We start from the raw sequence: 25,799 nt of genomic DNA on the forward strand, positions 1-25,799 counted from the left end.
TTTTCCTTCCTCTTACAGTGGTTATTTCAGAAAAAGTCACCCATGTAGCGGAGAAGGCAATGGCACCCCACTCCAGTACTCTTGCCTGGAAAATCCCATGGACGGAGGAGCCTGGTAGGCTGCAGTCCATGGGGTCGCCAAGAGTTGGACAAGACTGAGCAACTTCACTTTCACTTTTCACTTTCACGCATTGGAGAAGGAAATGGCAACCCACTCCAGTGTTCTTGCCTGGAGAGTCCCAGGGACGGGGAGCCTGGTGGGCTGCCGTCTGTGGGGTCGCGCAGAGTCGGACACGACTACAGCACCCATGTAGACTCTGCTGCTGCTGCTAAGTCGCTTCAGTCGTGTCTGACTCTGTGCGACCCCTTAGATGGTAGCCCACCAGGCTCCCCCGTCCCTGGGAGTCTCCAGGCAAGAACACTGGAGTGGGTTGCCATTTCCTTCTCCAACGCGTGAAAGTGAAAAGTGAAAGTGAAGTTGCTCAGTCGTGTCCGACTCTAGCGACCCCATGGACTGCAGCCTACCAGGCTCCTCCGTCCATGGGATTTTCCAGGCAAGAGTACTGGAGTGGGGTGCCATCGCCTTCTCCACTGTAGACTTTGCCAGTGGGGAAAAATGTTTGTTTGTTTGTTTGTTTTTGGTGTTTTTTTGTTTGCCTGACCAGGAATCAAACCCAGGCCCCAGGAGCCAAGTCTAAACCTCTGGACCACCATGGAATTCTCTGAAAAAGTGTTAAGGAAAGAATAAAAAATACTATTACAGCATATAGGCATTTTTTGTGTATCTAGGCAGCCAGGTAAACTTCTACTTCGCTCTTACAGGGGTCTTTGAGGTCATTCATATGTCTTTCAGTTGGGATAAGGCTGAAGAGAAGATGCCTCTTATGGTATTAAGTGATCCTTTAAAGGAAATAGAAGGATTTGCATAAGACCTCATACCCTTAGGTAGTAAAATAACTTACTGATTCATTGTTCATTTTTACTACACACTGAGACACTTTAATTCCCCTCCCCCCTTTTAAAAAGTTGTTTCTTTGGATTATCAATATTCCAACTCTAAGAAACTTTGTTTAATTTTTAGTAATTGAACAACCCAAACTTACGACAGGTATGATCTGAACCCAGTGTCCACTTTTTCTCAAAGGGTTTCAGTTCTGACAATAAGACATAGGTATCTAGTTGGCTTAATGGTAACTAGGTTGATACTTAGGAAAAGCATTGAAGACAGGCTACCTTTGTCTGAAAGATGAATAAATCTGACAAGTACTAGCCCTGTATTGGGCTTCTCAGGTGGCACCAGTGGTAAAGAACCTGCCTGCCGATGCAGGAGACACAGTTTCAATCCCTGGGTTGGGAAGATCCCCTGGAGGAAAGCATGGCAACCCACTCCAGTATTCTTGCCTGGGAAATCTCATGGACAGACGAGCCTGGTGGGCTGCAGTTCGTGAGGTCACAAGGAGGTGGACATGACAAGCAACTTGGCGTGCACACACAGAGCCCTGTCGTACCCTAGCTCTATTGTGGTGGTGGTTTAGTCGCTAAGTTGTGTCCGACTCTTCTGTGACCCCATAGGCTGTAGCCCGTCAGGCTCCTCTGTCCATGGGATTTCCCAGGCAAGAATTCTGGAGCGGGCTGCCATGCTCTCCTCCAGGGGATCTTCCTGACCTAGGGATCAAACCTGCATCTTCTGGATCACCTGCATTGGCAGGAAGATTCTTTACCACCAAGCCACATACAAAATTAAATATTGACCAGTTGCCAATGGGTTCCAAGGTGCTTCAGCGAATAAACAAACATAGATAATTACCAAGTTGTTTCTCTTCATCGCTGAGCACAGTATACTTTCAGAGACTAGTCTAGAGGCAGTGGCATAGTTCCTTTCTTTCCAACGATTCTCATTTATTTGGTTTCTTCATTTGAAATTCAAAACTGATGATTATAATTCAAAATTAATTATATAGAGAAGGCATTTTTCTAGTCTCAAGAGGGTCACGTGAATAGTATTAATAAGACTATAGGCAATTAATTTTAAAATACCAGCTATTAATAGAAGTTTTGATAACTTTTAAGTTTTTAATAACATGGGTTCAATTTTAAATCTAGTTTCTTTTGCTAGGACTGTGTTGCTAAATACACTGCATGTAAATTTATACCCCAAGATTTTCATAATTATTTGTAAAACTACTGAGCACATGTAAAATACTAGGACTAGAAGTAACCTTACGTAGCTAAAGTAGTGGTTTTAGAGCAAAAATGTTTTACAAAGTAGCCATGATAAGAACCCACTTTTGAAGTTTGTGTTGAATATTAGCATTTTAAGATTCATACTTTTGAGATGGAATGGAAAAGATGTAGTAGATTTTTTTAAAAAATCATAGGTGACCAGTTTTTATAGATGAATGGAACTAAAAGGCAATGCTGTTTTACCTCGTCAGCACTGAGGTTATCTTTAGGTTACAGAAATAATCACATACATTTCATATTTTGCAATTATGTCCAAAGATAATCACCTGCTTTCTCAAATACTGGTTGAGTATCTCCAAAAAGGTAGCTTTGTCTGCTTTCTAAAATGAAAACTGGTTTTTGTCAAATTATGCAGAGAAAGCTTCATAAAAATGCAGATTTAAATTTTTTTCTAAAGTGCAATTTTATCACTTTGGTCTTTGAACACATACCCATTTTCAGAATAGATTTAAAGGAAGATTATAAGCAAAGGAAAGTACAGAATAACTATAGATCAGACTTGGACCAGCCTCCATAATCACATGAGCCAATTCCTAATAACAGAGCTCTTTAAGTTGAGCCTTGAGCAACATGGGCATGAACGGCATGGATTTTTTAAAAACCAAATATAGTACTTATATTTTCAATTTACAGATCTTTAAATGAACTAAGTGTGGGAGAAGTTTGTGTCAGATTAGAGATCACACTACATGGAATCAAAAGAACTAGTGTTTGAGTCCTAGTTCATTCCAGACTGTTTCCATCTCCTGCCCTTGCGTGAGTCATCGGATGTCAATTCCTTTGTTTTTGAGACAGAGATAAAAGTTTGTAGGTTTTTGACTGTGGGATTTTGGCAGCCCCAAGCCCCACATTGTTCAAGGGCCAACTGTATATGTATGTGTGTGTATAGTGTGTGTATATATGTATATATGATACAGCCATCCCACCAGTTCTCTTTCTCAGCAGAACCCTGACTGTATGTCTTCCTGGACTAAAAAGGGTCTCTGAGGCCAGTACCAAGGAGGGAATTTTGATTAAGCATGATGGACCATCATAGGTATCTTAGCAAGGTTGGGTAACAGATTTATATATATATAACTACAAGACAATTAAGGTGAGTGACTTCTTGTTCAGAGTTCACCAAATAACCTCATAATTGAACTTCCTGTGGAACTGACCACCTAAAAATATATTCAGTTGTAAAGCCGAGGCCCTGACACTCAACCATAGTGACGTCCTCCCAGTAAATGCCGAACCCAGGACTGTCCAGATGGTGGCTTGACTCACCAAAGCAGCTTTCCTCTGTGCCTCAATTAACACAACTTCGCATCTGCAAACAGCAATATCCTAAAACTTCTTGGCAAAGTTATTTATTTTCTTCAGCTGTGTTAATAGGTTTTATCAACCACCTTGATGTCTGGTAGGTTTTGATTACAAAGAATGACTACAAAGGTGGCAGGAAAAAAAAAAACTTTATTTTTTGACCGAGAATTTCCCCAGCTATAAACTTTTAAGGCCGTCTGAGGAAGCTATAGAGCCGAGGCACAAAGTAATCCTTGTAATGCCCGTCAATGAAGCCTTTCCCGCTGTTGTGCACAAACCAACAGGGAACATCCGTTCCAAACACTCTGTCCGTCCGGTAGTCCTTCTGCAGGCCCCTGCAAGACAGCGTGAGCGTGGTTAGGAAACAGACCAGGGCGGGGCCAGCCTGCACATCCAGAAAAGAGACACGCTCTCCCTCTCTGTTTTCTGCCCCCTTCTAGCACCATCTCTGGGCTTCCCTGTTGGCTTGGTGGTAAAGAACCCACCTGCCAATGCAGGAGATACTGGAGACTCAGGTTCCATCCCTGGGTCGGAAAGATCCCAGGGAAATGGCAACCACTCCAGTATCCCTGCCTGGAAAATTCCGTGGACAGAGGAGCCTGGCTGGCTACATCTGTGGGGTCACAAAGAGTCGGGCACACCTGAGTGCGCACGTAGCACTGTATCTGCTAACACCCTCCCATCCCCATTCCCCAAGTTGTACAAAATAACAGAGTCTGGGACTTGGTTTAGAAAGAGAATAAGCAGTGTGTCCTTAGAAATTCAAATAACCTGTATAGAGATTGACCGATATAGTCCCAGGAACGTAAGGAGTGCAAATTCACTTTCTTTTTTTCTCATTTTGCACCTTCTACCTTGGCAGAGGGGAGGCCCAAGGATTCAGGGCCAGTCTTCTTTGTGGTCATGGGGTACACAGAGGGCAAGGAAGCAGTGAGAACTGGCTGGCGGCTGTGTTCTCAAGGCCAGTTAGGGCTGGTATAGTCTCCAGATTAGCTCAAAGCAAGGAAGAAGCTGCCAGATTTAGCAAATAAGAACCCAGGATGTTAGGGACTTCCCTCGTGCCCTCATGCAGGGGGCGCAGTTTCCATCCTGGTGAGGGAACTAAGACCCCACGTGCTGTGGGGCATGGCCAAAAAAAGGGATAAATAAAAACAGGATGCCAGTTAAATTTGAATTTCACATAAACACAACTAGTGTGTTTACCTCTTCCATTTTGCCCTATGAGTCCAATCCTCACAGAAGCCCCTTCTGATCCCGTCTTACGCATCTGAGACCTACCTGGTGACAACCAGCTTTTGTCCCTTCACCTCCATGCTTGCCTCTGGCTTCTCAGGGTCCTTTCCCGGTCGCTCGTTGAAGACGTGAATCTTTGGCTCATTCATGAACTGGCCTATGAGACAAGGTCTAGATGTTTATTTACATGCAACTCAAGGGGCGACAAAAGGGCAAGCTGGTCACGTGATCCGAGCTGCATTTGGGTCCGTCTCAGACTTTCTGGGATAGAAAGATGTGTTGAGAGGAAAAAGATTCAGATGGAAAGGGGTGGGTCCTTCCTGAGGGCAGACCCATGCTGCTCACCTTGCTGTCATTAGACAATGAGGCTGATCAACTGGACCCTAAGTAAATGTGAATGTCCTGAAGGTCAGCACCTGAGAGCACTGGTCAAACTGAAAAAACAAAGTTGGTTCGTGATGCTATTTGTTGTTCAGTCACTCAGTCATGTCCGACTCTGCGACCCTGTGGACTGCAGCACGCCAGGCCTCCCTGTCCCTCACTATCTCCTGGAGTTTGCTCGTGTCCATGGAGCCGGTGATGCCATCCAACCATCTCCTCCTCTAACGCTCTCCTTCTCCTCTTGCCCTCAGTCCTTCCCGGCATCAGGATCTTTTCCAATGAGTCAGCTCGCATCAGGTGGCCAAAGTAGCGATGCTACTATACGCTTAAGTTGCCATAGTTCTTTACAAAGTAGGGAAGGTTTACCTGGACACCCTGTTCATTATCACAGACTTCCTAAGCCAGTTCACTTCTCTTCAGTGAGAAAAAAATCTTCAGCATAAAATTTAATCTGTTCTCTTTATCTGCCCAGTTGGTGATGAAAGCCCAGCCCTGGGAAAACCTTGTCTGGAGCAGGAAACTGTCCTGGCTGTAGCATGACTGAGTCGCCCTACACTGCTTTGTTAGAGGAATCATGTGTTTTATGTGTTTATCTTATGATGTTTGATATCTTAAAATTATATGTTTATCTTATGATGTTTGATATCTTAAACACTACATCTACCCCTCCCTGGGAAAGCCAACTATGAAAGATAACAAAGAAGTCAGGAGCCCGGCTGGAATCTTCAAATGAACCGAGCCAGACCTCTTCTCTCTGGCCTGAGACCCAGAGGAATCATTCCTGGGCAAGGTACCACGCACGGAAAAACGTCCTATAGCTTAACGCCTGCTGCAATTACCAAGCCAACCAACCCCACACCAGCTGCTCTGTCTTGTCTCTGCCACAGAGTAAAGGTCCTAGCCCAGACCTTGTTTCTGCTTCTGGTTCCTGACCCAAATCTGGCTTTCTCCCCATGGCCCTGCATGATAAGATGCACTTTGTGTTTCTATGGAAACTGAACAGTGACAAACATTACACTCTGTCAGTGACACTGAACTCTTTCTGTGTCACTCAGGCACCTTCAGAAATTAAGACCCAGGTGTGAGTGTGGGTCCCCCTGAAGCCTCCACTCCACACCTGTCACTTTTCCACATTCTACCCAAACGTTCTAACCTTGAGGCAAAGTTGCTTAAGACCTAGGATGGTCAGTCCCACACCAGCCAGACGGTCCAGGGACACTTTACCTATCAGCCCGTGCACATTAGGAGAAAACTTGTTTGTGGGGGGGATGTAGATCCCCAAAAAGTCGACATTGATCGGGTGCTTCTTCCAAACGCGATGAAGTAAAACAGAGAAGAACATCTCTTTATCCAGGGTGACAGTCACAGTTTTCTCTTTCTTCACAGAGACAAGCACCCTAGTGGGAAGGCAGAAAGGAATTAATGACACAACATTGTAAAGCAATTATCCTACAATCCCTGGTTCCATCCTGGGTCGGGAAGATCCCCTGGAAAAGGAAATGTTCACCCACTCCAGTATTCTTGCCTGGGGAATTCCATGGACAGAGGACCCTGGTAGGCTACAGTCCATGCGGTAGCAAAGAGTCAGACACAACTGAACGACTTTCACTTCACTCACAGATTTTAAAAAAGGAATGAATGTTTCTAGAACTGATTTGCTTTATTTATTTATTTATTTATTTTTTAAACACTAATATTTGGCTGCACTGGGTCTTAGTTACAGCTTGCAGGATCTGAGATCTCCGTTGTGGTATGTGGAATCTCTCAGTTGCCGCATGTAGCCTCTAGTACCCCGACCAGGGATCGAACTCAACACCCCCTGCGTTGGGAGTGTGAAGTCCCTAGAACTGACTCATTTATCAAATCATTCCCCTCCCACTCCTAACATGACTTCACTCTGCCCAGTACAACCCCCCATCCCCACCCCAGTTTTCTAAGAGCCTTAAAACGTTTTCATCACAGAATGTTGATGTATCTCCTAGCACTGGAATTCTGTCAGTGTATACCGTTTCTGTATCAACAATGAACAGATACTCATGGGAAGATATTACTCTAAGACAACAGCCCTGTGTTTCTGAGCATGCTCTGACACGGCTGACTGGCTTTCAGCTGATGGCTTCATTCACTTGTCCAACACGTCCTTATGGAATCCTTACTGTGCGCCAGGTGCTAGGCTATAAAGCACTCCGTGACCAAAGCACACAGACTCTACTGCCAGGAGCAGGGGAAGGAAGGAACACAATTTTTTCTGAACCTCGACTTCCTCACATTTAAAATGATGATTTTGAGTTCTCTGTGTCATGGACGTCTGGGTTTGTTGATGGGATCATGGGTCGAGGTCACATCTGAATCCGGATGTAACAGTACTTGCCTCTGATGAAGCACGTGGGCCGTGTCAGACCAGGACAAGACGGATGTTCGGGAGCCCCTACTTAGGGAGATGGTCTCCGTGCTGATTTCTACCTTCACATCTTCACGTTGGAAATAAAATCCCAGTTTCCCAAAATAGGTGCTGAGTTTTTTATTCTTGGGCTTCTTGGCACCGACGAGCTGTCCGTTGACCAAAACCCCTGCAGGAAAAGACAGGAGTTTTTTTCTGTCCTGTGTGCTATTTCTTTTTTTTTTTTTTTTTTGGCCAATATGGGCACAATAACTCAAACTTAGAAAACGTGACAACATGGGAAATTATTGTTTTATTTTGCTTCAGGATTCACACACCATTTTTTCCTTTGTAATTTTCATTTTATAATTTTTTTATGGTTTAAATGAATTATATCACAAGTTCTGCTAGTTTATACTCAGCGTATTGTATCTACAATAGTTCAAACAAGAATATATTTAATTTCTTACTATCAGAGCTTGAAAAATATGCTGTGCTGTACTCAGTCATGTCCAACTCTCTGCAACCCTATGGACTATAGCACTCCAGGATCCTCTGTCCGTGGAATTTTCCAGGCAAGGATACTGGAGTGGGTTGCCATTTCCTCCTCTAGGGGATCTCCCTGACCCAGGAATCAAACCCGAGTCTCTTGCATTGGCAGGTGGGTTCTTTACCACTGCACCACCTAGGAAGTCCTATATATAATATATAAAACATTTTTATTAAGGTGGGAAAGAAAGAAATCCAGATAAAAACAATAGGGCAGAATGACTATGACCTAGTAGTCTAATTCAAATATAGTATATTTTAATCTTACCTAATTCTGGATCAGAAACAAGGTTGAGGATTTTTCCAGGTTCTGAGTCAATATTGAAACAAATATTCTTTTGGCTTTTTGGCAGGTAGATGATGAAGTGTGGGTCATTTTCAACTGGAAAATATACAAAGAAAATGAAACTAAGCAAAATCATAGAAAAGATTATTTTGAACAGTATTTTATTGCCAAACATCTCACAAGAACAAATGTGTACTGGGCTCCTATTATATGCCAGGTACTCTTCCAGGCACCAGGGACTCAGGGTCCAAGCACTGTCCCCTCCTCATGGAGCTGCCATCAGGTTTTAGGTTATGTACAGAGTGGATACTCATTCTGTAGCCACACCATATGTGCTTGGCTAGAGAGAAAAATGAATAAGAAAGACATAAGGGGGACTTTGCTGGTGATCCAGTGACTAAGACTCTGCCCTCCCAATGCAGGGGACCCGGGTTCTATCCTTGGTCAGGAAACTAGATTCCACATGCTGCAACTGAGACCCTGTACAACCAAATAAATAAATAATAAATAAAATATTAAAAAAAGACATAAGAAGAAATGCACACACACATATACTATATATATACTACATATATATGCATAGGAGAAGGAGGTGGCAGAGGATAAGATGGTTAGATAGCATCACTGAATCAACAGACATGAATTTAAGCAAACTCCAGGAGATAGTGATGGACAGAGGAGCCTGGCAGGCTATAGTCTGTGGGGCCACAAAGAGTTGGACATGACATAGCAACTGAAGAGCAACATATGTGTGTATACAGTGAATGTTTATATAGATAAAGTACCTGTATTTTTAAATAGCTATACACAGTGCATACGGAGAAGGCAATGGCACCCCACTCCAGTACTCTTGCCTGGAAAATCCCATGGACGGAGGAGCCTGGTAGGCTGCAGTCCATGGGGTCGCTAAGAGTCAGACAGGACTGATCGACTTCACTTCCACTTTTCACTTTCATGCATTGGAGAAGGAAATGGCAACCCACTCCAGTGTTCTTGCCTGGAGAATCCCAGGGACGGGGGAGCCTGGTGGGCTGCCGTCTCTGGGGTCGCACAGAGTCGGACACGACTGAAGCAACTTAGCAGCAGCAGCACACAGTGCATAAAAATAAAAAAGACATTACCTGTCGGCATACAAATTAGTATTGATCAATTCCAAGAGCAATCAAGGATCAAGCTATTCCCAAGAAAGTACTCCTTTGTTACCAGACACCATTATTTTGGCTGATCTTTTTTGTTTGTTTAACCAGTCAACAAATATTCAGTGAGAAAAAAACAAATTATGTGCAAAGCTTTGAGTTAGGCAATGTTTGGTGTAGCTATAAAAGTCGTGGTCCCTACCTTCAAGAAAGGAACAATTTAATGGCGTGACAAAGATTCTCTCTTTGAATAAACTCAGGTTTCCCTGAACTCTTCAAGTTCAACCTCAAATTCTGGACCTCTGTGTTCATCTCTGCATTGTCCAGTTTTAGCAAAAATCCTACTAAGGAGGTTTAGCTAGAATCCTCCACCCTCCAAATCTGATCACCTTTTTATCTTCATCAGGTTCCTCCCTTCCTCCATCCCCCACTAGGTGGGGTCTGATCACTTGGCCTACCTTCAGCAAAAATCCTGCTGAAGTGAAGTGAAAGTCACTCAGTCGTGTCTGACCCTTTGCAACCCTGTGGACTATACAGTCCATGGAATTCTCTAGGCCAGAATACTGGAGTGGGTAGCCTTTCCCTTCTCCAGGGGATCTTCCCAACCCAGGGGTCGAACCCAGGTCTCCCGCATTGCAGGCAGATTCTTTACCAGCTGAGCCACAAGGGGAGCCCAAGAATACTGGAGTGGGTAGCCTATCCCTTCTCCAGCGGATCTTCCTGACCCAGGAAATTGAACCAGCATCTTCTGCATTGCAGGCGGATTCTTTACCAACTGAGCTATCAGGGAGGCACTGTAGGTCAGTTTAACCAGACCTCCCCTTTCCCACTGATGCTTCCTCTTAGTAATCTTCCATCCACTGACCCCAGCCTGTTTTTGTCTATAAATGCCCACTTTCCCACGGTGTGTTCAGACTGAATCCAATCTCCTTACCCCACCGCAATACCCCAATGTAGTGGTACCTACATCCCCTTGAATAAAATCTTCCTTACCGTGCTTTCACAGATGTCATGAATAATCTCTTTCCTTTAACGAATGTCATTTTTTCTTTCATGAAGGCAGAACCAAGCATGCATATGAGATGGAATAAAGTAAATGATAGAAAAATGACCCAAGCACAACGCTCTGGGAATGAAGATGAAAGGATGATCAATTCCACTCAGGCAAGTGGAGAAGGACCTTATGAAAGGGTGGGCAGAGACTTCCCTGGTGGGTGAGTGGTTGAGAGTCTGCACTTCACCCGCAGGGGGCGTGGGTTTGATCCCTGGTTGGTGGCAGGGGGCGGGGGTACTAAGATCCTGCATACCATGGTGTGGCCAAAAAGAGAAAACAATTGAAAGAGTTGGCTTTTGAACTAAGTCTTGAAGGTAGGGGAAGACCGGTAGGTAAAAGACACAAGAGAGAGAGAGAGATTTTATCCTCGAGTGGACAGAATGGGGAAAGGTATGGCGGGAGAGAAGTTGATGATTTGTTTGGATAGGAACTCAAGGTACCTGGAGAATGGGTTTTTGATAAGACCAAGAATGTAGGTCATAGAGACCATGAACCGCCACGCTACAGGACAGACCTTTATTCTGTTGGGGAGCTTTTAAAGCTTTTGGAGAATAAATGTAATATGATTTGACCCCATTTAAGTGGGTTGGCCAAAACGTTCATTCAGGTTTTTTGTACGATATTACAGGAAAACCCAAACGAACTTTTTGGCCAACCCAATATTACAATTACTGGTCTCAGTATGAATTAAGTATCAGAAAGTACACACAGGAAGATCATTTACTAGCTAAGACAGCAGTCTTTCAAGCAAGAAATGTTAAATGCAGGAACTAGCATGGTGAATTGGTTTGGGGAGGGGTGGGGGCAGAAATTCAAGAGACATCTGGTAGAAGCCACAGTATCTGGTGACCTAGTGGAGAGGAGTAATTTCAAACTGTCGGGCTTTGAGCCTCAGAACTGAAGGGACTGAAGAGGAAGGTCTGAATTAGGAGCTGCAGTGGTTGTGTTCAGAGAAGGCAATGGCAACCCACTCCAGTATTCTTGCCTGGAGAATCCCAGGGATGGGGGAGCCTGGTGGGCTGCCAAATATGGGGCCGCACAGAGTTGGACACGACTGAAGTGACTTAGCAGCAGCAGTGGTTGTGTTCTCCAGAATAAAATCGAAAGAGCAGGGTACCATCCAGTGAAAGACCACTGTTTTCCAGATACTGTCACAAAGCTCTCTGCAAATATTAACTAAGTCTCACTGTGGTCCTGCAGAGGACAAGTGACTTGCCTGAGGTCACATGACAGAGTTAGTCAGTGGCACAGCTATGACTTAAAGCCACACTGATTACAAACTGATTCTCCCAGCCATCCTGATGTGCTCCTTCAAGTATGTGTGGGAGCAAGATGTGCAGGGTCAACTCAAGCAGAGCACAGACAGAGTCTTGCCCTGCTCTGCACTCCTCACACCATCAGGCCCATGCTCTGTCATCAGTAAACACTTGGTTAATTGATTTTGTGTAGGAGCTGGGTGCAAGAGGGCATCATTGAAACACAGAAGCAAGGTCCCTAGCTCTAGATTTTTAAACACTGAGCAAAACTAGGATTTTCAAATACACTTAAAATCGAGCAAGCAAATTAACAAATAGTCCTGCAAATAATGTGATGATAATGCAGTTTTACAGGCTCCTCAGGTGGCTTCCAGTAGTCATGTATGGATGTGAGAGTTGGACTATAAGGAAAGCTGAGCACTGAAGAATTGATGCTTTTGAACTTGGTATTGGAGAAGACTCTTGCAAGTCCCTTGGACTGCAAGATCAAGCCAGTCAACCCTAAAGGAGATCAGTCCTGAATATTCACTGGAAGGACTGATGTTGAAGCTGAAACTCCAATACTTTGGCCACCTGATGTGAAGAGCTGACTCATTTGAAAAGACTCTGATGCTGGGAAAGATTGAAGGCAGGAGGAGAAGGGGACGACAGAGGATGAGATGGTTGGATGGCATCACCGACTCAATGGACATGAGTTTGGGTAAACTCCGGGAGTTGATGATGGACACGGAGGCCTGGCATGCTGCGATTCATGGGGTGGCAAAGAGTCAGACACGCCTGAGCAACTGAACTGAACTGAACAGGTGGCTCAGTGGTAAAGAATGTGCCTGCCGATGGAGGAGAGGCAGGAGATGCAGGTTCCATCTCACAGTCAAGAAGATCCCCTGGAGAAGGAAATAGCAACCCCCTCCAATATTCTTGCCTGGGAAATCCCATAGACAGAGGGGCCTGGCGGGTTATACTCCATGGGGCTGCGAACACTGGGACATGGTTTAGCCACTCAACAGTAACAATAGTGCAGTTCTATAGGAAATAACATTCAAGTATTTTTGATCCTAAGATGGATAGCTTCTCGTCTTTGATAATAACACCTGTTTATTGAGTGGCTATTACATGCTAGCTCTTTACAGATGGTTTCACATTTCACCAACAACCCAGTCATGTATAGAATCATGATGCCTGTTTTCACAATAAAGGAAGTGAAGTGAAGACTATTAAGTAATGCACATTCACGTGAGTGTCGTGAACAATCTCCAAAGAGAATGCCCTTTCCACGGATACCCGTTGGCCCTCCCCACACAAGAGGTGCATCTCTTCCATCCCAGAGGGTTCATCCTCTTACCTCTCATCACATGTGGAGGAGGGGTTGACTCAAGCACCTGAGCGCCGACAGCAGGCATTGGGAGCACTGGCGCTGGTGAAGGGTTGACCCAAGATGGGACTGAATTTGGGCTCACTTTGCTGCCGTGATACAGGGCGCCTGCGTGGAGAACACTATCCATTAGTTTCTGGGTTTACTTTTCCATAGAAGCTGCTTATAATTTTAAGAATTGGGTTTATGCAGGCCAACACCAGCGATTCTCAGCTAGGTTTTTCTAGAATTATTTTTATTCCTGAGTTCTCTTTCAGCTCCATGTGTCATCATGAATGAAATTTGTTGTCACTATTTAAAGAAGGTGAGAATTTTTTAATGTTGATTTAAACAATGTGTGAGGGGAATACACAGATTTTCAGAATTCCTTTGGAAGACAAGTGAGCAAACATGTTTGAAGACGGCAGCGAGAAACTGTCGCCGAAGTCAATTGGCAGGAAGGTCAGCTGGGGACACAGGACTGGGAAGAGAGAGGAGGGGATGGAGGACCTTGCTGCAGGATAGGAAAACCGACCGGAATACTTCTTGTCCAGGTAGGGAGACTCGCCTGAACAGCAGGAATGGTCCTGCGGAGGGGAGTCTGCCAGCATGCGTTCGTCCCCGGCCTCGTTCTCAATCACCATCGCTGTGAGGGGGGTCACTATGTGGTGATCCAGAGACATCTGCAGGATTGTCTTTGTAATTTTCCTTTTCATGGCAGCTGTAGGAGCCAGGCTCCTGTGTTCAGGAAACAGAGACATTGGACAGCATCACAAGACCGAACTCTGCCACTTCTGGAGTCAACCAGGACTCTGGGGGCCACGAGGGAAAACAGAACGAGCTGGCTTCATGAAGCCTGGTATTTTACCTAGCTATGTACCCTTAAGGAATTTTTAAAAATTTCTTCTTTTATTTTTTAATTGGTGAAAAATTGCTTTACTATGCTGCGTTTGTTACTGCATACAGCAATGAGAATCAGTCATAATGATATTAATATATATATATATATATATATATATCCCCTACCTTTTGAGCCTCCCTCTTGGAACTTTTTAAACAGATTATGATTATTATTTTTTTTAGTGAAGTACAGTTGATTTACATTGTTATTTTCTTTTTTTGATGGATCTCAAATTTATTTTTATGAGTGTTCCTCATTAAATTAGCAATTACAACAAAAATATATGTATTTTTTTTTAATTAACAAGACTTGTCCGTATGACAGTCATTCTTTTTTCTTTTTTGAGTTTTGTGGAAATTATTTATTTTTATTCTTTTTTTAAACGTACTTTTTAACTGGCGTATGATTGCTTTATAATGTTGAGTTAGTTTCTGCTGTACAGCAAAGTGATTCAGTTATACATACAAATATACATATATATGTATACATTCTTTTTTAAAATATTCTTTTCCATGATGGTTTATTGTAGGATCCTGAATATAGTTCTCTGTGCCATACAGTCGGACCTTGTTGTTTATCCATTCTATATGGAACAGGTTGCATCTGCTAGCCCCCACCTCCCAAACTCCTCCTCCGTCCCCACCCCACCCAACCCCCCTTGGTAACCACACATCCAAACAGACTATTTTTCAGAGCAGTTTTATACTCACCGTGAAACTGAGCAGAACGTAGAGATTTTATATTTACTCCCTGCCCGTCCCCCACCCGACAGCCTCCCCCTTCTCAGCATCTCCCATTAGAAGTGGTACATGTGTCAGATCGATACATCTACATCTACACGTTGTCATCGCCCAAAGTCCACTGCTGACATTAGGGTTCATGCTTGTGCTGTACTTTCTGTGGGTTTGGACAAATGTATAATGACAGGTATCCATCATTACAGTGTCAAGCAGAGTAGTTTCAGTGTCCTAACCCTCCCAACCCCCATGCAACCTTCCTGCTCCCCATGTGCTGACAACCACTGATTCGTTTAAGGGATTGTTCTTTAAAAAAATCAATATTTAACTTCAGCACCAATTTGCTATATACCTTTAAATTACCCAGTTGCCTTTGTAAAGGGGAGGAGACATTGCTCACTCACTCTAAAGCCACAGCTTACAATCTTGTGTCTGTTTTATAATCTTACTGATATCAAGGATTTTCTGAGTATGGTTATACAACTATATTTCATTTTTCCCAACTCCATTCAGACCAGTCTGCTCCCCCTTCCCAAGAATCTGATCAAATAGGTGGAGGGGACTGAGGAGCAGTCACGTTCCTCTCCAAAGACCAGCCCCAACCCTACCCCATAATCCTGATGGTGGTCAAAGAACCATACATTGCTCTAGAAACATAGCTTTTGTATTGGAGCATTTAAACACCAGTTAGCTGAGAAGCCAGAGATGAAACAGTATCTATAGGAAGCCCTCAGTCAATATCAGAATTGCATAACCTTAAATTTCTCTTTGGACATTAACTATTTTCAGGAGTGAATGCAAATGAGTTCATGGTCCCCACTGCAATGAGATGGATGAACCTCACAGACATCATATGGAGTGCAAAATGCCAGAAACAAAAGAATACAGTTTGTATCATTATAAGAAATTTTGTCATAAACAACTAACAGTAACAGATGTCAGAAGAGTGATTTCTACTCAAGGCCAGAGGTAGGTGTTGAGTGTGAAGAAGAATGAAGAAGACTTCAGAGATGAAAGAAGTGCTCTGGAGCTGGATCCAGTACTGATGACATGGGTGACGTAGTTAAAATTCATTAAACTGTACATTTAAAATGAATGCACATCACACGCTTCACTGTATGCTTGTTATCCATCAAGAAAAAAAGAGTGAACCCAGCTTTAGTTAAAAGTGCTCGCATGCATGCATGCCAAGTTACTTTAGTCGTGTCCGACTCTTTGTGACCCTGTGGACTGTAGCCTGCCAGGCTCCTCTATCCATGGGATTCTCCAGGCAAAAATACTGGAGTGGGTTGCCAACCCAGAGATCAAACCCACGTCTCTTATGTCTCCTGCATTTACACGTGAGTTCTTTACCACTAGTGCCATCTGGGAAGCCCCCAAAGTGCTTGAAAGCAGTGGAAATGAATACTCCAAACCCTGAAATAATTTGCTGCCTTTCTTGGTTCCAAACTCTTTTTGTCTGTGACATCAAGTAACCTCAGCAAACCTTTTGCAAATCCCTGTGGCATATGGTCTTCTTACCGTTCAGCTAGAAGTTGGTTGATGGTCAGATAGGCCCACAATTTCTTGGTGAAATCAGGGTCTGCATGCTTGTCCTTGGATAGAAAATCCTCCAAGCCATCCATCTCGGCCAGGGTTTCCAAGACTAACTCTGCATTGGCCTGGACGATGGAAGGACACCAGGGGAGTGGAATTGTAGTTAAGCAGTTCACATTTTCTAAAGGACCTCCTGTGAGTGAGTTAGGGTAGCAGGTAACTTGCAGGGGGATGCAAAATAATCCAAAAGAACACACAAGAGGAAGTCAGTGCCAACCTCTGGGGTCTGGGCTTGGGTTTCAGAAGAAAAAGGTAAGGATTTACACCATAGTTGGGAAGATGGCACAGCTGTTCTCAGGAACTTCCCTTTCACTTTTTGCTTTTATTCTACCTAAGTGGTTCTCGGAATTCTGCTATCAGCCTGTTAATATACAAGGTGTACCCAGGAGACAATTCATATTTTTAGAATTAAAGTAAAAGTACCGAAGTTGCAGTGATAATGCTCTGTAACTGCCCCAATTTCTCAGGGTCCACTTTTCCAGCCACCACGATTTCTGAGCCTCCAAAATAGTTATGGAAACTGTTCTGAGTGACGTCTGTGACTGACGGTTGGGGATAGTTAAACTGAACATTCCGGAGCAAGGGAGTTGAGACCTGGTTGTAGAATTTCTACAATTCATTAAAAAAAGAAAGAAAGAACAGAGAAATCATTATTTTCACATCGCATTACAAATCTGAGGCATTTTTCTCTGAGGTTCTTCAAGTGCTTAGTATTCTTCCAAGATCTCTGTGGAAAGCTATGGAAAATTCTCACAGTTATTACATGAACCGAAATAGACAAACAGGGCTTGTGAAGAAGATTACAAGAGTTCAAGAGCCCAGAACTTTTTCTTTCTGTTATGACGAGCATGAAAAGCTCATGGATACTCATAATAAGTCCTCTGGGTGGATATCCCTAAATTAGAACCTGTCTCTTACCTGTTCCCAGGTTTATATACAGTACCTCCTATTGATACATGGTACTTGGTACCAACAGAGGGTAGGGTAAAATATATTCTTCTTCTCCTTAATCTTTTCTTGGTCCATTTAGTCAAAATAAACAAGTGATGCATACATATCCTTTGTATTTAAGGAAACGAACAGGCTACAGTTTGCTTTGTGTTGCATTAGAAAAAGTTGATTTCCAAAATGCCAATATACTTTTCCTTTTTTTAAAAAAAATTTTTCTTGGCATGTAAGTTAGTTCCCCAACTAGGAATTGAACTTGCATCCCTTTCATTGAAAGCACAGAGTCTTAAGCCCTGGACTACCAGGGAAGTCCCAATGCCAATGTACTTTCAAGGAAGAACAGTTCCCGTGACAAGCAGTGGGACTGGAGAGATTCAAGAAACTTTGATGGTGCTTCCCAAGACCTGTTCAGGGACTAGGGACCTTTGTACCCATCAACCACTGCCTCTCATCTCACTGTTACTGCAGATATACAAGTGGGGGTGGGGTGCATGAGAAAGGGACTGAGCACTAACATAGCTGAAATAATGACAATTTTTACTTGAATTCAGCCATCTTCTTTTAGGCATCAGATATTGCTAGCTGAATGATTTCGAGTGAACAATGACCAAAAAAGGCACAGAAAACAAAGTCACCTTGAGTTGGACAGAAGTGTCCTGGTTTCCGTAAATCCTTTGTGCGATCCCACGGTTGTCATTGGAGAGTCTCTTCAAAAAGTCATAGTCCACATCAAATCCTATCCCCAAACTGAACAAGGAGATGTTGTCTCGTATGTTCTGCTTCACATTCTTCTGGATTTTTGACAATTTCAGTTCACCTAAAGTTGATGTGGACAGGAAGGAAAGGAGTGAGGAGGCAATGGCACAAAGTTTTGGGAACATCCATGGAAGGCGGTTCTGCAAAATTCGTCCAAATTATAAATGCACTTAAGCTTCAGTGTAGTTACATTGAGGAGATAAGACCCTGCACTAGTATGTATCAGCAATCTGCATAGCACAGACTCAAATTCAAATGAAAGTTTCCCCGGATTGTGGAGGTGAGGCTGAGGCATTCAGCATCCCCCTCCCAAACATCTAGAGGCTGTTGTAAGTGGGGTGAGTGTTTCAGGGTCAAATGAACTCTTCCTTTAGGAAGCATGGGTTTAAACTGGTTTAGTGCTGCATGTATGCTCAGTTGCTAAGTTGCGTCCAACTCTTTGCAACCCCCCGGACTGTAGCCTGCCAGCCTCCTCTGTCCATGGGATTTCCCAGGCAAGAATAGCAGAGTGGGTTTGCCATTTCCTGGTCCAGGGGATCTTCCCGACCCAGGGATTGAACTTGTGTCTCTTGCATCTCCTGAATTGACAGGCGGACTCTGTACCACTATGCCACTTGGGAAGCCCAAGCTGGTTTAGACACTCAGGCAAAGGCCATTCAAGTTCCCATTTTAAGCCAATCACGTTCCCAAGAAACAACAGGAAAAATATGTATCACTAAAAATGGAAGGGGTGCTTACCTACTGTTGGATCCCCGTCAGACACCAAGATGATCAGCGAGACAGAGTTGGGGTCCAACATTCCCAAGTTATTGGCTTCATTCAAAATAAAGATGGCCCGCAGCAGGGCTTCGTTGATATTTGTGCCTGGGAAAGCCAGAGAACGTGCTGTTCTGTATATACTCTGACTTCCCACAGAAACAACCACGTCTGGAGCCCAGGCTCATCTGTCTGGTGATGACTCACGTGTCATTCTTTCAGTATCCAAATCATTCGACTGCTTTCCAAATTCTACCCAGGCTGGTCCAGATCCCCCAGTGGAGTGAAATATTCACTTTGTATTAAGAGTGAACAGTTCCCTTAGAGATGACGTAACCCTTTCAAAGCACCATTTTGTTAGCCCCCAACTTGAAGTTGCCTATTCAGCCTTGCTGATATACTTGGATACTGTTCTGCAGACAATTGTGTGTTATTCTATGTGTTTTTTTCCCTTTTTCAAATTGAAGCTTAGTTGACATACAGTGTTGTGTTAATTTCTGCTGTAGAGCAAAGTAATTCAGTTATATATATATATATGTGTGTGTGTGTGTGTGTGTATAATATACATCCTTTTTTGTGTTCTTTTCCATTATGGCTTATCACAGGATATTGAATATAGTCCCCCGTGCTATACAACAGGCCTTGTTGTTTATCCATTCTTTAGATAACAGTTTGCATCTGTTAACGCCAAACTCTCAATCCATCCCTGCCCCACCCCGCTCCCCTTGGCGATCACAAGTCTCTGTGTCTGAGTCCGTTCCGTAGATAAGTTCATTTATGTCTTATTCTAGGGATATCACATGGTATTTGTCTTTCTCTTACCGTGTGAGTCATAAGAAAGCTAGTGTCACTTACTGACACCGTTTTCTGAGGACAGAATGGTTAAAAATGTGTGTGGGATGGGGGATGCATATTATGCTTTCACCATGAACTTAGTATGCACTGTTTAATAATAAGTGTATTATTAAGGCAAAGACCACTGGGGTAAGGAATCATATTTATCAAGTGATTCTCATATTTCTCAGGACTCCACTGAATCCTGTGGGAGTTTCTCACTGGGCTTTAGGCTAAACCCACTCACCTCCACTGGGCTGGATTTTCTCAATGTAATTCTTGGCATCTGCAACCTGTGTTTTAGTAGCTGAGACTAAATCGTTTCTCCAGGTTCGAACATTGTGGTTGAAATCAACCACGGAGAAATGGTCTTCAGTTCGCAGGTCATCCAAAATGGTCTTCATTGCTTCCACCGTCTATTTCGAGAGAGAATGGAGAAGGGTCTTACTACATACTCTCTAAACCTAAGAAGAAATGAGGAAGCTCAATCATTCATCATTTTAAGCACTAGCTCGAGCTATAGTTCTCCCACAAACCTCATAAATCCACCTCTGTCAACACAGATCTAACACTCTCCTATTCCGTCCAAACATGTATTGTCTGCATTTTGATACTGAAAGTTTTACTGTCTTGTTTTGCATGACGAGTCTCACCAGCCTGACTTTACACTGAGAATCCTGAGCTTCAGATGTCCCATTTGTGGTGCCTGAAAATCAAATGTATTTCTCAAGTCCCTCTACTCAGCCTTCTCATGCATTAATTCCTGCTTCTCATCTTCAAACCACCAACACCTCCCTCTCCCTGTCTCAGCTGATGACCTGGAATCCTACTTCACTGAGAAATGGAAGTCATCAGAAGAAGATTTCTACAACCCCTGCCACCATAAACCTCCCCCCTGCCAGGATTTGTGCCCATACACTTTTCCCTGATGCCAGGTAATGCAGAACTAGGAGAAGCATTTCTGCCTAATGCAAATCCATCCGCTGGTGACCTAGGTTGGGCTCTCTCTCGGCTACTGAAAGGCATGGCTCTGGCGTCTGTCCTCTGGCTCTCCTGTATCATACATTTCGCTCTATTGGTACATCTCCATACATACAATAACGCTTTCATTTTTCATGCCTTTAGAAACCTTGAACGTACCCATTTCCCCCATTTCTCAGTTTCCCATTGCAATAAAATTCCTCGAAAGAATTGTAAGCACACTGTCTCCAAATCTTATTTTCCTGTTCTCTCTGAAGCCCGCTCCGTTCAGGTTTTCACCATCATCCCTCCACTGAAACTATGCTCATCAAGGCTGTTGCTAAATCCAATGGACTCTTCTCATCTCATCAGACCCAATCTGAGCAGCATTTGGACCAACCGGCCACATCGCTGTCCTTGTACAACTTCCTCATCTTCTTCCAGAGCCTCGGCCACTCTGGGTTTTCTCCTCCTCTCATTGGCTGCTTTTTCTTTTCTTTTTAAATGTATGTATTTATTTCGGCTGCACTGAGTATTAGTTGCAGCACAAGGGACCTTAGGTCTTCATTGCAGCATGTGGGATCTTTAGTTGCAGCGTGCAGGATATAGTTCCCGGACCAGGGATCGAACCCCAGCACCTGCACTGGGAGCACGGAGTCTTAGCCCCTGGGCCACAAGGAGAGTTGCTGGCGTAGTCTTCTTTGCTGATTCCTCCTCTTCTCCCCACATTATTCTAGTTACTGGGATAGTGTGAGGTTCGCTCTCTGTTTCTTCTCTTATCTATACTTCCTCCTCGGTGTTCTCACCTGGTCTCATTGTTATGAGTACCTTCTACACACTGGTGGCTCCTAAGTGCATGTCTCACTCAATACCTTCTGACACCAGACTTGGAGAGCCAATAGCCTGCTGTATGTGTCATGTCCACTGGGTGTGTAACAGTCATCTCAGACTTCAGTGATGAACTAAGTGCCTGACACAAGACAGGTGCTTAATAAATACTTGTTAAATGAGGGAAGGAAGGAACAAATAAACTGTATTAGGGCAGTGGTTCTCAAATGAGGATAATTTTCTCCCCAGGGGACATTTCGCAATGTCTGAAGACACTTTTCTAAGTGTGGAGGGGGAGAAGACCACCTTCTTTCTCATTCTTTTTTTTACTTTGAATTTTATTTATTTATTTTCAGCCGTGCTGTGCCTTTGCTGCTGTGCGCAGGCTTTCTCTAGTTGCAGTTCGCAGGCTTAGTTGCCTCACGGCACCTGCGATCTTCCCAGATCAGGGATCGAACCCATGTCTCCTGCACTGCAAGGGCGATTCTTAGCCATTCTTAGCCACTGGACCACCAGGGAAGCCCTGTGTAGACATCTTTGATTGTCATGACGAGGAGGGTGAGTTCCATGGCATCTAGTGAATAGATGTTGCTAAACATCCTACAACGTACAGTGTGGTCCCCACGACACGGATTCATCAGCCCCAAATGTCACAAGTGCCACTGCTGAGAACCTGGTGATAGGTGGGCAGGGCCAAGTCTTTTCTGTCTCTAGGATCCTAGAACAGTAGTGAACACCTGGGTGGTCACAAGTGAGTGTTGAATGAACAGAGATTCACTGCTTGGTTCACACTAGTTGAATGGGTGGACTAGGAATGTCCTTGTTCACAACTGTACCTACACCATTAACACTGAAGGAGCCTATGAGGAACTCCAAACTGGAAGACATGAGATGGAATGATCACCCTCAAGGAATTACAACATAATTAGAAAAACTGTGCATTAAACGTTTTTAAAGTTATTCATGCACAATGGCAAGATATTAGTCTAAAATGTCATGCAGGAGAACCAAAGGAATATGAAGCAGAAGCCTGAGCAGAGTGGGCTTATATGGAGGTGAAATTTTTCAAAAAGGCAAGTTTTGAGAGAAATTTCTCCTGTTTAGAAGTCACCCAGCCTCTGTTCCTTTGTGAGCAGCCTGAACTAAGACTAGCTCTAGGGGGAAGGGGCCTCGAACAACTGCACCATCACGAGGGGATCAGAGAAGGCATGGAGTCCTGGGTACCACTGCAACCCAGGGCTACTCACCTGTTTCATTTTAATTCCCCACATTGAGCCACTAACGTCGATGACAAACAGGATGTTTTTGGGAATTGGGTCCATGTTCTCAGGAGCAAAGAAGTGGACAAAATATCCATTAAATACCTGAAAAACAGGACATATTTGTGAGCCAAACCATTACCAGTGTTTGGCATGTAGGAGGATGAGGGTCTGGGGACTGAGAGGGGAGAGGAGACCACGGGGAGCAGGAGGCATGACGGTCGTAAAGAAGAGAACAGAGGCTTGGCTGCGTCCATCTCTCCCTTCTTCCTGCGCCCGCTCCATCCTTTTCTGAAAGGGCCCAGCCTCTCCGCAGTTTACCTCCCAGGGCATTTCCCTGGGGGTTTATTCAACAAGAAATAGATCTTTGGCTAAGGCAGAGCTGGCCCCTGAGAGTTGTTTGCACCCACCTCAAGTTCCCCAACCTTCTCCTCTCTGTTCACATCATACATCACCACCAGCTCGCCGTCGACCATCGTCTCTGAGCAGTTGAGGCATTTTCTCTGTTGTGCCACCGTGGGCTTGAAGGCAATGTGTGCCTGTAAGGAGCAGTGGTGTCAGAGCCTGGTCTCTGCCCCCTCCCTGTCCGGGGGGAACACCTTCTCATGCACACAGGGGAGGGTCCAGGGCCACTCTGCACCCAAGCAGCATCAGTGGTCCTATCACAGGGGCATCTAGCAGCCTTCAGTGCTGTTGGCCAGGCTTCAGTCCTTTATAAGAGATTCGAAGAATTCCTCCCTCCCCCTCACCCCCACCCCATGGAAGAAATGGCCACCAGCTCTAGAAAGAGTTGGCAAAAGGTTCTTAGAGGACTTTGACCCCTCCAGAGGTGGTTAGTATTGGCCATTAAGGCAGAGAGAATTAAGCTGAGTAGCTCTCTCAGTGATTAAGGAAAATCCTCTATATAGTATGTGAAGACTGTCTTTTAGCTACAAGTCCACTGGATGACTTGGGGGAAATGGGTTTCAAAATGGACAGACACTGGTCACAATGCAATGAAACAATTGGTTTTGTTCTGTATGTCCTGTGGGAGGCCCTAGACTTTGCTCAGGGATCACAGTTCCTAAGTTCCCTGAGCTCAGCACCTGACAACTCTTCCATCCCCTAGAGCAGAGAGGGAGAGGAAAACCCGCAAACCAGTGGCCACTCAGACTGTGTCACATCACTGCTTGTGGTACCTTCTGGGGTCCTTTAGATACAACGGGAACGCCATCAAAATGCCCATCAAATGTGTCCAGAACATGAAGAGATCTTAGTCCTTGAGGTTCAATAATCCGCACATCTACCTAGAAGTGGGAAAGTTACTTAAAACATTAAAACATCTTTCAAGACTTTGAGCAAGAAGTACGATTATCAATTCTAAGTCCTCTGCTGCTCTTTTCCTCTCTAGGATCTCCCAAAGATGACCTAGCATGGCTCCACCATCTCTTCTGCAAGTTCTTTAAATCCTGTGTGATATGATGCATCTCACCAGGGAGGCTGAAAGACCCTCTGGGCAACTCAGTGCTCCCTTTCTATCACTTTGTTTCTCTGGAATTTAATTCTCCTTCTACTCCATCCCATGCCATTCCATTCTTATTTATAAGAAAATTATACATGATCCACTCATCCCCTTGAATCTTCTTTGTCTACAGACAATTTACAACCTGTCTGCTTCACCCTCGTCTGTGTCAAACAGAGACCAGGTGAATTGTGTTCTTCCCTGGGTTTCTTCCAGCCAGCCCTCCTCTGCCTCTTACACAAATGTTCACATGATGTTAACAAGTTTAGAGCCAAGAAAAGAGAAGCTCAGTTCTCAAGACAAGACATGAAGACTACAGCAGAAGTGAGTTCAAGTTGCCCTGCACAGGCACTGCTATCCAGGTGATGAGACTTGGGGTGCAATGGGGGGAACGTGGAACAGACAGACAATGAACTCAACCTTCGCCGACCTCTCATCACACTTGGAACCAAGGAATCTAAGATGGGACTCTTCACAGATGAGAAAATTGAGAATCAGCATTAGTTGGAAGGTCAGAGGGTTGAATGGTCCCCCCACCCCCACCCCACACCAAAGGCATGTCTACATTAAATCTTTGGAAGCTGAAACTGCTACCTGATTTGGAAAAAGGATCTTTGTGGATACAGTAAAGGATCCTGATCATCCTGATCTACCCGGTGGGCCCGAAATCCAATGACAAATGTTCTTACAAGAGCAGAGGGAGATTTAAGACACTCAGGAGGAGGTGTGATCAGGGAGGCATAGGTCAGAATGACGGGCCACGAGGCCACAAGTCAAGGAATGCCAGCCGCTTCCAGACCACAGAAGCAGTGGGACAGACCCTCCTCAAGAGCCCTGCCAATACCTTGACTTCAGTCCGTGCCCCCAGAACTGTGTAAGAAGACATCTCTGTTGTCATAAGCCCCCTGTGTGCAATCATTTGCTACAGCAGCCACAGGAAATTGACACAGCAAATAAGGAGATGAGCTAGCCTTGAAATGTGTAAGGAAGCGGCACTTCCTTACTCCAAACCCAGAGTCAATTTCCATACACCACCCTGTCCTGCAGTGTCAAGTGGCGTGGAACACCACGAAGAGAAGATGAACAGAAAGCACAGATGGGGGCCCAGCTCTAGGGGGGAGGGCTCACCTCCAGGTGCTTGGCCAGTCGTCCTGGCTTCAGGTGGAGTCTGTGCTCGTAGGACCCCAGCTTCCTCCACTTCACTTCCTGGTAATGAAGTTCAAACTGCACCTTTGCTCCAGGGGCGATGCTTACTTCGGTTTTGAAGTCCTCCATATCGAGAGCTCTGCTCCTAAAGATGCGAGCCCACCCACATAAGTCATCACATGTAGAATCTACGCAGACGGTGTCCAGGCTGCCCTGGGCTAGCCACCTGCTCACTGCTTAGGAGAACGAATGGTAGGTCCAGGAAAGATAACAGCAACTTCTAGATTAATTTCCTTCCAGTAGCCTGGAATTCCCCTCCCCTCTCCTACTTGATCTTTTTCTTGCAGAGCTTCATACAGATCTGAGTGTCATCTGCAAAGAGCTACTGGTTAGTGATCCCCTGTTA

General features: G+C 44.4%; 1 protein-coding gene across 1 annotated transcript in view; it reads right to left on the reverse strand.

The window, feature by feature from the left end:
- Positions 1-3,675: 3,675 nt before the first annotated feature.
- The window catches only part of ITIH2 (inter-alpha-trypsin inhibitor heavy chain 2), a 32,217-nt gene continuing 10,093 nt past the window's right edge, over positions 3,676-25,799 (reverse strand). The window contains exons 6-21 of the mRNA XM_061435749.1: positions 25,376-25,538; positions 23,925-24,032; positions 23,157-23,285; positions 22,735-22,851; positions 19,947-20,115; positions 18,848-18,973; positions 17,989-18,170; positions 16,829-17,014; positions 16,331-16,470; positions 13,740-13,909; positions 13,163-13,300; positions 8,357-8,470; positions 7,531-7,729; positions 6,384-6,556; positions 4,824-4,935; positions 3,676-3,880 (exon numbers count right to left, since the gene is read on the reverse strand). Of these exons, the coding sequence (XP_061291733.1) occupies positions 3,733-3,880; positions 4,824-4,935; positions 6,384-6,556; positions 7,531-7,729; positions 8,357-8,470; positions 13,163-13,300; positions 13,740-13,909; positions 16,331-16,470; positions 16,829-17,014; positions 17,989-18,170; positions 18,848-18,973; positions 19,947-20,115; positions 22,735-22,851; positions 23,157-23,285; positions 23,925-24,032; positions 25,376-25,538 (2,374 nt within the window). The 3' untranslated portion in view covers positions 3,676-3,732. The remainder of the gene's footprint in view (positions 3,881-4,823; positions 4,936-6,383; positions 6,557-7,530; positions 7,730-8,356; positions 8,471-13,162; positions 13,301-13,739; positions 13,910-16,330; positions 16,471-16,828; positions 17,015-17,988; positions 18,171-18,847; positions 18,974-19,946; positions 20,116-22,734; positions 22,852-23,156; positions 23,286-23,924; positions 24,033-25,375; positions 25,539-25,799) is intronic.

This window comes from Bos javanicus, chromosome 13 (assembly GCF_032452875.1).
Source record: "Bos javanicus breed banteng chromosome 13, ARS-OSU_banteng_1.0, whole genome shotgun sequence".
NCBI lineage: Eukaryota > Metazoa > Chordata > Mammalia > Artiodactyla > Bovidae > Bos > Bos javanicus.